Source organism: Nerophis lumbriciformis, linkage group LG01 (genome assembly GCF_033978685.3).
Source record: "Nerophis lumbriciformis linkage group LG01, RoL_Nlum_v2.1, whole genome shotgun sequence".
Lineage (NCBI taxonomy): Eukaryota > Metazoa > Chordata > Actinopteri > Syngnathiformes > Syngnathidae > Nerophis > Nerophis lumbriciformis.
Window position 1 is genome coordinate 63,276,105 of NC_084548.2, and position 12,883 is coordinate 63,288,987.

A 12,883-nucleotide genomic window follows, 5' to 3' on the forward strand; every position below is an offset into this window, starting at 1 on the left:
GTGGAATTAACACATGTTTATGCCTAATTTGGACAACCAGGTATGGTGAAGATAAGGTACTTTTAAAAAAAAAATTAATAAAATGAAATAAGGTAAATAAATTAAAAACATTTTCTTGAATAAAAAAAGAAGTAAAACAATATAAAAACAGTCACATAGTTACGGACTGTATCCCTTGCAGACTGTATTGATATATATTGATATATAATGTAGGAACCAGAATATTAATAACAGAAAGAAACAACCCTTTTGTGTGAATGAGTGTAAATGGGGGAGGGAGGTTTTTTGGGTTGGTGCACTAATTGTAAGTGTATCTTGTGTTTTTTATGTTGATTTAATAATACAAAAAAAAACAAAACAAAAAAAAACCGATACCGATAATTTCCGATATTACATTTTAAAGCAATTATCAGACATCTCTAATATATATAGTAGTAAATTATGATGAACATATGAGTATATATGTAATATGTAGGGATGTCCGATAATGGCTTTTTGCTGATTTCCGATATTGTCCAACTCTTTAATTACCGATACCGATATCAACCGATATATACAGTCGTGGAATTAACACATTATTATGCTTAATTTGGACAACCAGGTATGGTGAAGATAAGGTACTTTAAAAAAAAAAATTAATAAAATAAAATAAGGTAAATAAATTAAAAACATTTTCTTGAATAAAAAAAGAAGTAAAACAATATAAAAACAGTCACATAGTTACGGACTGTATCCCTTGCAGACTGTATTGATATGTATTGATATATAATGTAGGAACCAGAATATTAATAACAGAAAGAAACAACCCTTTTGTGTGAATGAGTGTAAATGGGGGAGGGAAGTTTTTTGGGTTGGTGCACTAATTGTAAGTGTATCTTGTGTTTTTTATGTTGATTTAATAATACAAAAAAAATAATAATAAAAAAACCGATACCGATAATTTCCGATATTACATTTTAAAGCAATTATCAGACATCTCTAATATATATAGTAGTAAATTATGATGAACATATGAGTATATATGTAATATGTAGGGATGTCCGATAATGGCTTTTTGCTGATTTCCGATATTGTCCAACTCTTTAATTACCGATACCGATATCAACCGATATATACAGTCGTGGAATTAACACATTATTATGCTTAATTTGGACAACCAGGTATGGTGAAGATAAGGTACTTAAAAAAAAAAATGTAATAAAATAAGATAAATAAATTAAAAACATTTTCTTGAATAAAAAAGAAAGTAAAACAATATAAAAATAGTTACATAGTTACGGACTGTATCCCTTGCAGACTGTATTGATATATATTGATATATAATGTAGGAACCAGAATATTAATAACAGAAAGAAACAACCCTTTTGTGTGAATGAGTGTGAATGGGGGAGGGAAGTTTTTTGGGTTGGTGCACTAATTGTAAGTGTATCTTGTGTTTTTTATGTTGATTTAATAAAAAAAAGGAAAGAAAAAAAAAACCATACCGATAATAAATAAACTAATACCGATAATTTCCGATATTACATTTTAAAGCATTTATCGGCCGATAATATCGGCCTGCCGATATTATCGGACATCTCTAATATATATAGTAGTAAATTATGATGAACATGTGAGTATATATGTAATATGTAGGGATGTCCGATAATGGCTTTTTGCCGATATCCGATATTCCGATATTGTCCAACTCTTTAATTACCGATACCGATATCAACCGATATATACAGTCGTGGAATTAACACATTATTATGCCTAATTTGGACAACCAGGTATGGTGAAGATAAGGTACTTTAAAAAAAAAAATAAAAAAATAAGATAAATAAATTAAAAACATTTTCTTGAATAAAGAAGAAAGTAAAACAATATAAAAACAGTTACATAGTTACGGACTGTATCCCTTGCAGACTGTATTGATATATATTGATATATAATGTAGGAACCAGAATATTAATAACAGAAAGAAACAACCCTTTTGTGTGGATGAGTGTAAATGGGGGAGGGAGGTTTTTTGGGTTGGTGCACTAATTGTAAGTGTATCTTGTGTTTTTTATGTTGATTTGATAAAAAATAAAATAATACTAAAAAAACGATCCTGATATTAAATGAACCGATACCGATCATTTCCGATATTACATTTTAAAGCATTTATCGGCCGATAATATCGGCCTGCCGATATCGGACATCTCTAATATATATAGTAGTAAATTATGATGAACATGTGAGTATATATGTAATACATACTTGCCAACCTTAAGACCTCCGATTTCGGGAGGTGGGGGATGGAGGCGTGGTCTGGGGTTGGACGGGGCGTGGTTAAGAGGGGAGGAGTATATTGACAGCTAGAATTCACCAAGTCAAGTTTTTCATACATAGAGAGAGAGAGAGAGAGATTTACATCCTGAAAATATGCAAACAAAACTGTGTTTAGATACTTGATACTTCAAACTTGCATAAAAAAATATTAAGGAATATAACATAACTTGGCTTCTGAGAGTTTCAAAATGTAATAAATAAAATGCTAAAGTTGTTGATAAACAAGCAATTATTTTAATAATTAAATATGGTAATTTTAAATGAATTATTATGATAATTTAAAATCAATTATTTCAAATATGTTTATTTTAATGTATAATTCTATGGCTGGATGTAATAAGGAGTCACAAAAAAATACAAATAAAAATACAATTAATTTTGATGTTTTTAGCAAAATATAGTAAAAATGTATTTAGTTGTTTTTTGTTTTTTTTAATTAATAAATATATTTATTTTTAGGTAAAATAAACATAATAATACAATTTATCTCTCGTCTGGATGATTTAGTTCTTGTCACCCTGTTGTCCTCCCGTCATGAAAAAAGGCTGTCCTCACTCAGGTCCGCATGGAGCTTGAGGGGGCGTGGCTTCCAGCTCCGGCTGAAAATCGGGAGATTTTCGAGAGAATATTTGTCCCGGGAGGTTTTGGGGAGAAGCGCTGAATTTCGGGAGTCTCCTGGAAAATTCGGGAGGGTTGGCAAGTATGATGTAATATGTAGGGATGTCCAATAATGGCTTTTTGCTGATATCCGATATTCCGTTGTTTTGTCCAACTCTTTCATTACCGATACCGAAATCAACCGATATATACAGTCGTGGAATTAACACATTATTATGCCTAATTTGGACAACCAGGTATGGTGAAGATAAGGTACTTAAAAAAAAAAAAAATTATAAAATAAAATAAATAAATTAACAACATTTTCTTGAATAAAAAAGAAAGTAAAACAATATACAAACAGTTACATAGTTACGGACTGTATTTATATATATTGATATATAATGTAGGAACCAGAATATTAATAACAGAAAGAAACAACCCTTTTGTGTGAATGAGGGGAGGGAGGTGTTTTGGGTTGGTGCACTAATTGTAAGTGTATCTTGTGTTTTTTATGTTGATTAAAAAAAATAATAAAAAAAGATTAAAAAACGATACCCATATTAAATGAACCGATACCGATAATTTCCGATATTGCATTTTAAAGTATTTATCGACATCTCTAATATATATAGTAGTAAATTATGATGAACATGTGAGTATATATGTAATATGTGTAGTAAAGTATGAGGTAAATGTGAATGGAAATGTGAATGTGTATATATATATAGTAAATATATTGAGATGTATATATATAAATTATGATGAACATGTGAGTATATATGTACTATGTGTAGTAAAATATGAGGTAAATGTGAATTTGGGTCAGGTGTAATCTTCATAATGCGATCAGGGCGGGGCCTGCTGTCAGATTCATAAACTTAAGCCCCGCCCACCCGCAGCCGGCGTGTTGACAAAAGTCGGACATGATGTTTTGCTCATGTCAGCTTCCGGTGAGCAGGATCATGGAGCCGCGCTAAATCCCGGGTCACGTGTCGTCTCCTCGACGCTCCGCACATTCGCCACACTCGCCCCGAAGCCGCTTTTCCGTGTGGCGTGCCCACGTCGCGCACCAGGAGGAGGAGGAGGAGGAATGGCGCGGCGGAGAAGGCGCGGGGTGTGCGCTTGAAGCCCGCGGGGTGGAAGAAGCGGCTTTCCCGCGGCGGGACGCCATGGACAGCCCGGGCGGCGAGAAGGCTACGCGCGCTGCGGATTATTTGCAGAAGATCATCGACACGCAGCAGGACTTGTTGGAGCAGCAGAAGCGGCACATCGAGCACCTCCAGCGGCAAGTCCGCGACCTGAGCTCGCAGCACGTCCGCCTGAAGGAGCGCTTCCAGCGGCACCTCGGCAGCTGCCGCCCGCTGCAAGGCGCCGAGCCCGCGCACCTGCTGGCCGCCATCCGCGAACACCGCTCACCTGACAGGTAAGCCACGCCGACCCCACTTTCGGTCACCCGACCCTCTCCCAACTTCACTTTTTTTTTTTTTTTTTTTTTTTTTTTTTTTTTTTTTTAGCACTTGATGATGGGACTGCGCCCTAGCCAAAGTAGAATTCAGTTTGCGTCGCAAAATCTTGCGTTAACAACGCTTATTATGGGATGTCGAAACATTTCAAAGGCGCCGTTGTTTACTTCTCGACGTTTGCATTGACATAATATTGCATCATCTCTACTCTTGATCAATACAAGTTAATGTACTTGTTTATTTTTCTTTATTATCCGCCCATCCATTTTCTACCGCTTGTCCCGTTCGGGGTGCTGGAGCCTATCTCAGCTGCATTCGGGCGGAAGTCGCCACCTTATTATTAGAGATATTATCGGCCGATAAATGCTTTAAAATGTAATATTGGAAATTATCGGTATCGTTTTTTTTGTTATCGGTATCGTTTTTTATTTTTTATTTTTTTTAATTAAATCAACATAAAAAACACAAGATACACTTACAATTAGTACACTAACCCCAAAAAACTCCTTCCCCCATTTACACTCGTTCACACTAATTCACACAAAAGGCTTATTTCTTTCTGTTATTATTATTAGGGGTGTGGGGAAAAAATCGATTCGTTGTGCGATTCAGAATTGATTCTTTTTTTTTTTTAAATCGATTTTTTTTGATTTTTTTGTAATTTTTATTAATGTTTTGTTTTTTTTCAATTTTACTTTTATTGACATCCAGCATCAGACATTCCTATCCATTACATCATATTCACATAAATCATATATCTATTGTCTGCCTTAAATGTCAAAATATTTTTGTTTATATCCATATCCATACCACCCCCCCAAAAAGAAACAAAAAAAACAAAAACAATCTAATATCTACAAATAAATCTATTAAATAAACAAAACAAAAAAAACAAAAAAAAAGAGGAAATAATACATTAATAGTAATAATAAATAAAATATAAACAGATACACATATACACACAGATATAAACAGCGATTCTCACGTTGTGCGATTCAGAATTGATTCTCATTTTTAAAAAATCGAATTTTTTTATTTTTTTCATTTTTATTTATTTATTTATTTTTTATTGACATCCAGCATCAGACATTCCTATCCATTACATCATATTCACATAATCATACATCTATTGTCTGCCCTAAATGTCAAAATATTTTTGTTTATATCCCATCCATACCACCCCCCCCAAAAAGAAAGAAAAAAAAACCCAAAAACAATCTAATACCTACAAATACATCGATTAAATAAACAAAACAAAAACAAAAAAACAAAAACAACAACAAAAAAAGAAAATAATACATTAATAGTAATAATAAATAAAATATAAACAGATACACATATACACACAGATATAAACAGCGATTCTCACGTTGTGCGATTCAGAATCGATTCTCATTTTTTAAAAATCGAATTTTTTTATTTTTATTTTTTATTTTTTTCATTTTTATTTATTTTTTTAATTGTTTTTAATTTTATTGACATCCAGCATCAGACATTCCTATCCATTACATCATATTCACATAAATCATATATTTATTGTCTGCCCTAAATGTCAAAATATTTTTGTTTATATCCCATCCATACCACCCCCCCCAAAAAGAAAGAAACAAAAAAAAAAAACAATCTAATATCTACAAATAAATCTATTAAATAAACAAAACAAAAAAAACAAACAAAAAAAACAACAAAAAAAGGAAATAATACATTAATAGTAATAATAAATAAAATAAGATATAAACAGATACACATATACACACAGATATAAACAACGATTCTCACGTTGTGCGATTCAGAATCGATTCTCATTTTTAAAAAAATCTATTTTTTTTATTTTTTTTATTTTTATTTATTTATTTATTTATTTATTTTTTATTGACATCCAGCATCAGATATTCCTATCCATTACATCATATTCACATAAATCATATATCTATTGTCTGCCCTAAATGTCAAAATATTTTTCTTTATATCCCATCCATACCACCCCCCCAAAAAGAAACAAAAACAATCTAATATCTACAAATAAATCTATTAAATAAACAAAACAAAAAAACAAACAAAAAAAACAACAAAAAAAGGAAATAATACATTAATAGTAATAATAAATAAAATAAAATATAAACAGATACACATATACACACAGATATAAACAGCGATTCTCACGTTGTGCGATTCAGAATCGATTCTCATTTTTAAAAAATCAATTTTTTTATTTTTTATTTTTTTCAATTTTTTATTTTTATTTTTTTTATTTTTTTTATTGACATCCAGCATCAGACATTCCTATCCATTACATCATATTCACATAAATCATATATCTATTGTCTGCCCTAAATGTCAAAATATTTTTGTTTATATCCCATCCACACCACCCACCCCCCCACCAAAAAAAGAAACAAAAAAAAACAAATATCTACAAATACATCGATTAAATAAACAAAACAAAACAACAACAAAAAACAAAAAAAGGAAATAAAAATACATTACCGGTAATAGTAATAATAAATAAAATGAAATATAAACAGATACACATATACACACAGATATAAACAGCGATTCTCACGTTGTGCGATTCAGAATCGATTCTCATTTTTAAAAAATCGATTTTTTTTTTTAAATGTATTTTTTATTTATTTATTTTTTATTTATTTTTTATTTTTTATCTTTTTTAATTAATCAATCCAACAAAACAATACACAGCAATACCATAACAATGCAATCCAATTCCAAAACCAAACCCGACCCAGCAACACTCAGAACTGCAGTAAACAGAGCAATTGAGAGGAGACTCAAACACGACACAGAACAAAACAAAAGTAGTGAAACAAAAATGAATATTATCAACAACAGTATCAATATTAGTTACAATTTCAACATAGCAGTGATTAAAAATCCCTCGTTGATATTATCATTAGACATTTATAAAAACAAAGAAAAGTCCACTAATAGTACTAACCTTTAACAGTTACTCATTTTCATTAATTACTAGTTTCTATGTAACTGTTTTTATATTGTTTTACTTTCTTTTTTATTCAAGAAAATATTTTTAATTTATTTATCTTATTTTATTCATTTAAAAAAAAAAGGACCTTATCTACACCATACCTGGTTGTCCAAATTAAGCATAATAATGTGTTAATTCCACGACTGTATATATCGGTATCGGTTGATATCGGTATCGGTAATTAAAGAGTTGGACAATATCGGATATCGGCAAAAAGCCATTATCGGACATCCCTACTTATTATTATTATTAAACCACCAAAAATTATCCCCGGGCGTGTCCACCGCTGCCGCTCACTGCTCCCCTCACCTCCCAGGGGGTGAACAAGGGGATGGGCCGAATGCAATTTCACCACACCTAGTGTGTGTGCGACTATCATTGCTACTTTATTATTTATTTATTTCCTGCGATGAGGTGGCGACTTGCCTGGATGCAGCTGAGAAAGGCTCCAGCACCCCCCGCGACCCTGAAAGGGACAAGCGGTAGAAAATGAATGGATGGATTTATTTATTACCTTTTGATTGCATATGACATTTTTGTCAAAATAAACTCAGTCGTGCAAAATGAATACATTTTGTTCGTAAAGTCCCATGTCCACGCACTTATTTCCTCATAAAAATATAAATCCAATCACTGTCGTATCAAACATATTTCGATACTGTATTTGATATCGTTCCCGTCGATATTTGCTTCGACCCGCCCTTACCTGAGCGTAGCGGTTAGCATGTGGTCTTGTATCCTACTGTGTGTGGCGGAGCATGTTTAGCTTGTCGTCCTCCTCCAGTGATAATGATACTTGGAAGAAGTGTACTGCATTGGCGGAGGCAAGGATCGGTGACATGAGAGCCGCTTTGCACTCTGGAGGGACGCTAGCCTCTAGCTTGCTAGCGAGGATGCTGCATTGCCAGCATGTATCATCGTGATATCACGATATCAGCACAGTATCAAACGCTGCCAATGTCTATATTATGACTATTATCGTGCAGCCATATTTGACATGGACCTGTTGGAGATGAACAAGTAGTAGAATATGGATGGATGGTAGGATATGAATGGATGGTAGAATATGGATGGATGGTAGGATATGGATGATGGTTGAATATGGATAGATGGTAGGATATGGATGGATGGTAGAATATGGTTGAATGGTAGGATATGGATGATGGTTGAATATGGATGGATGGTAGGATATGAATGGATGGTAGAATATGGATGGATGGTAGGATATGGATGATGGTTGAATATGGATGGATGGTAGGATATGTATGGATGGTAGGATATGAATAGATGGTAGGATATGGATGGATGGTAGAATATGAATGGTAGAATATGGATAGATGGTAGGATATGAATGGATGGTAGAATATGGATGGATGGTAGGATATGGATGATGGTTGAATATGGATAGATGGTAGGATATGAATGGATGGTAGAATTTGGTTGAATGGTAGGATATGGATGATGGTTGAATATGGATGGATGGTAGGATATGGATGGATGGTAGGATATGGATGATGGTTGAATATGGATGGATGGTAGGATATGAATGGATGGTAGAATATGGATGGATGGTAGGATATGGATGATGGTTGAATATGGATGGATGGTAGGATATGTATGGATGGTAGGATATGAATGGATGGTAGGATATGGATGGATGGTAGAATATGAATGGTAGAATATGGATGGATGGAAAGTGTGTTTAGTTGGAGATAAACAGGTGGTAGAAAATGGATGGATGGTGTAGAATATGGATGGGTGTTAGGATATGGATGGATGGTAGAATATGGATGATGGTAGGTTATGGATGGATGGTAGAATATGGATGGGTGGTAGGATATGGATGGATGGTAGAATATGGATGAATGTAAGATATGGATGGATGGTAGGTTATGGATGATGGTAGGTTATGGATGGGTGTTAGGATATGGATGGATGGTAGAATATGGATGATGGTAGGTTATGGATGGATGGTAGACTATAGATGGATGGTAGAATATGGATGGGTGGTAGGATATGGATGGATGGTAGGATATGGATGGATGGTTGGATATGGATGATGGTTGAATATGGATGGATGGTAGGATATGAATGGATGGTAGAATATGGATGATGGTTGAATATGGATGGATGGTAGGATATGAATGGATGGTAGAATATGGATGATGGTTGAATATGGATGGATGGTAGGATATGAATGGATGGTAGAATATGGATGGATGGTAGGATATGGATGATGGTTGAATATGGATGGATGGTAGGATATAAATGGATGGTAGGATATGGATGGATGGTAGTATATGAATGGATGGATGGTAGAATATGGATGGATGAAAAGTGTGTTTAGTTGGAGATAAACAATTGGTAGAAAATGGATGGATGGTGTAGGATATGGATGATGGTAGGTTATGGATGGATGGTAGAATATGGATGGGTAGTAGGATATGGATGGATGGTAGGGTATGGATGGATGGTAGAATATGGATGATGGTAAGTTATGGATGGATGGTAGACTATGGATGGATGGTAGAATATGGATGATGGTAGGTTATGGATGGATGGTAGACTATGGATGGATGGTAGAATAATGATGCAATACATATCTGCCAGAGGGTGGTTGTACGGGCGGTAAATCTGACGCTACTTTTCTGAGCATGCGCGGTTTTTGCTCGGCGGTGAGAAAGAATTTGCCATCAATCCCACGTGGGAGCTCGGCATTGGATCGGCGCCTATGTATGAATGGATGGTGGAATAGTTGGAGATGAGTGATGTGAGGAAGTGGTGGTGGTCTCCACAAAGGTGGTGTCAGGTGAGTTCCTCCAGCAGCAGATAAATGTGTGTCAAGGTTGGTGTCAGACGCAAAATGTCCTCCTCTCAGCAAACACAGCAAACGATATCAGAAATCACAACAAACGATATCAGCAATCACAACAAACGGTACCAGCAATCACAACAAACGGTATCAGCAATCACAACAAACGATATCCGCAATCACAACAAACGGTATCAGCGATCACAACAAACGATATCAGCAATCACAACAAACGATATCAGCAAACACAACAAACAATATCAACAAACGCAGAAAACAATATCAAAAGTCAACACACAATCACTGCGAAGTAAACTTATATAAATACACTTTAACACATTTTATAAAGTGCTGACTAACAATAAACATGTATGTATGTATATGTGTGTGTGTGTGTATATATATATATATGTGTGTGTGTGTATATGTGTATATATATGTATATATATATAATATATATATTTATATATATATATATATATGTGTGTGTGTGTGTGTGTGTGTGTATATATGTGTATATATATGTATATATATATATATATATATATATATATATATATATATATATACATACATATATGTGTATATATATATGTGTATATATATACATACATATATATATATATATATATATATATATATTTATATGTATATATATATATATATGTGTGTGTGTATATATATATATATATATATATATATATATATATATATATATATATATATATATATATATGTGTATATATATATATATATACATGTGTATATGTATGTGTCTATATATATATATATATATATATATATATATATGTATGTATGTATGTATGTATGTATGTATGTATGTATGTATGTATGTATGTATGTATGTATGTATGTATGTATGTATGTATGTATGTATGTATGTATGTATGTATGTATGTATGTATGTATGTGTGTGTTTACCTTTCATGAGTTATTATTTTTCTGTCTTTGCTTTTCTTTGGACAAAAAATGCAGGCAGCAGGAAATGTGATGCGAGTTCTGTTGCTGAGTCAGCATTTTCATCAATTGTGCACAAGAGGCATCCTGCTGTTCTGGACTAGTAAGAATCCAGCTGGTCTGGACTAGTAAGAATCCTGCTGGTCAGGACTAGTAAGAATCCACTGTGTTTCATGGCCTTTCCTTTTCACAACACTCAATACTCGTTTGGGAACTGAGGAGACACATGTTTGAAGTGAAATTATTTCCCATTCTTGCTTGATGTACAGCTTAAGTTGTTCAACAGTCCGGGGGTCTCCGTTGTGGTATTTTAGGCTTCATAATGCGCCACACATTTTCAATGGTAGACAGGTCTGGACTACAGGCAGGCCAGTCTAGTACCTGCACTCTTTTACTATGAAGCCACGTTGATGTAACACGTGGCTTGGCATTGTCTTGCTGAAATAAGCAGGGGCGTCCATGATAACGTTGCTTGGATGGCAACTTATGTTGCTCCAAAACCTGTATGTACCTTTTAGCATTAATGGTGCCTTCACAGATGTGTAAGTTACCCATGTCTTGGGCACTAATACACCCCCATACCATCACAGATGCTGGCTTTTCAACTTTGCGCCTATAACAATCCGGATGGTTCTTTTCCTCTTTGGTCCGGAAGACACGACGTCCACAGTTTCCAAAAACAATTTGAAATGTGGACTCCTCAGATCACTGAACACTTTCCCACTTTGCATCAGTCCATCTTGGATGAGCTCGGGCCCAGCAAAACCGACGGCGTTTCTGGGTGTTGTTGATAAATGGCTTTGGCTTTGCATAGTAGAGCTTTAACTTGCACTTACAGATGTAGCGACCAACTGCAAATACTGACAGTGGTTATCTGAAGCGTTCCTGAGCCCATGTGGTGATATCCTTTACACACTGATGTCGCTTTTTGATGCAGCACCGCCTCAGGGATCAAAGGTTACAGGCATTCAATGTTGCGTGCAGCGATTTCTCCAGATTCTCTGAACCTTTTGATGATGTTACGGACCGTAGATGGTGAAATCCCTAAATTCCTTGCAATAGCTGGTTGAGAAATGTTGTTCTTAAACTGTTGGACAATTTGCTCACGCATTTGTTGACAAAGTGGTGACCCTCGCCCCATCCTTGTTTGTGAATGACTGAGCATTTCATGGGAGCTGCTTTTCATGGCACCCACCTGTTCCCATTTTGCCTGTTCACCTGTGGGATCTTCCAAATAAGTGTTTGATGTGCATTCCTCAACTTTATCAGTCTTTTTTGCCACTTGTGCCAGCTTTTTTGAAACATGTTGCAGGCATCAAATTCCAAATGAGCTAATATTTGCAAAAAATAACAGAGTTTCTCAGTGTGAACATTAAATATCTTGTCTTTGCAGTCTATTCAATTGAATATAAGTTGAAAAGCATTAGCAAATCATTGTATTCTGTTTTTATTTACCATTTACACAACGTGACAACTTCACTGCTTTTGGGGTTTGTATTTGAAAAACCTGTATGTGAGTAATATACTGTTATGTAGTATTTAAATGAAGTGTATGTGAGTAATACTTCTAAGAAGTACAAGTTACACACGTATCATCTTTCCTGATACAGGAAGTGTCTTGTCTTGTGACACCTTTTATGCTGACTTTGCAATTTTCTCCTATCTTGTTGCTTTAATACACTTACTGTACATACTGTATTTACTGTACTTACA

General features: G+C 34.2%; 1 protein-coding gene across 6 annotated transcripts in view; it reads left to right on the plus strand.

Annotated features, from left to right (window-relative positions):
• The first annotated feature begins 3,848 nt into the window (after window positions 1-3,848).
• LOC133570883 (IQ motif and SEC7 domain-containing protein 1-like) overlaps window positions 3,849-12,883 on the plus strand; it is a 236,352-nt gene continuing 227,317 nt past the window's right edge. For all 6 annotated transcript variants that reach the window (XM_061923749.1, XM_061923766.1, XM_061923741.1 and 3 more), the window contains exon 1: window positions 3,849-4,336. In XM_061923749.1, the coding sequence (XP_061779733.1) occupies window positions 4,083-4,336 (254 nt within the window). In that variant the 5' untranslated portion in view covers window positions 3,849-4,082. The remainder of the gene's footprint in view (window positions 4,337-12,883) is intronic.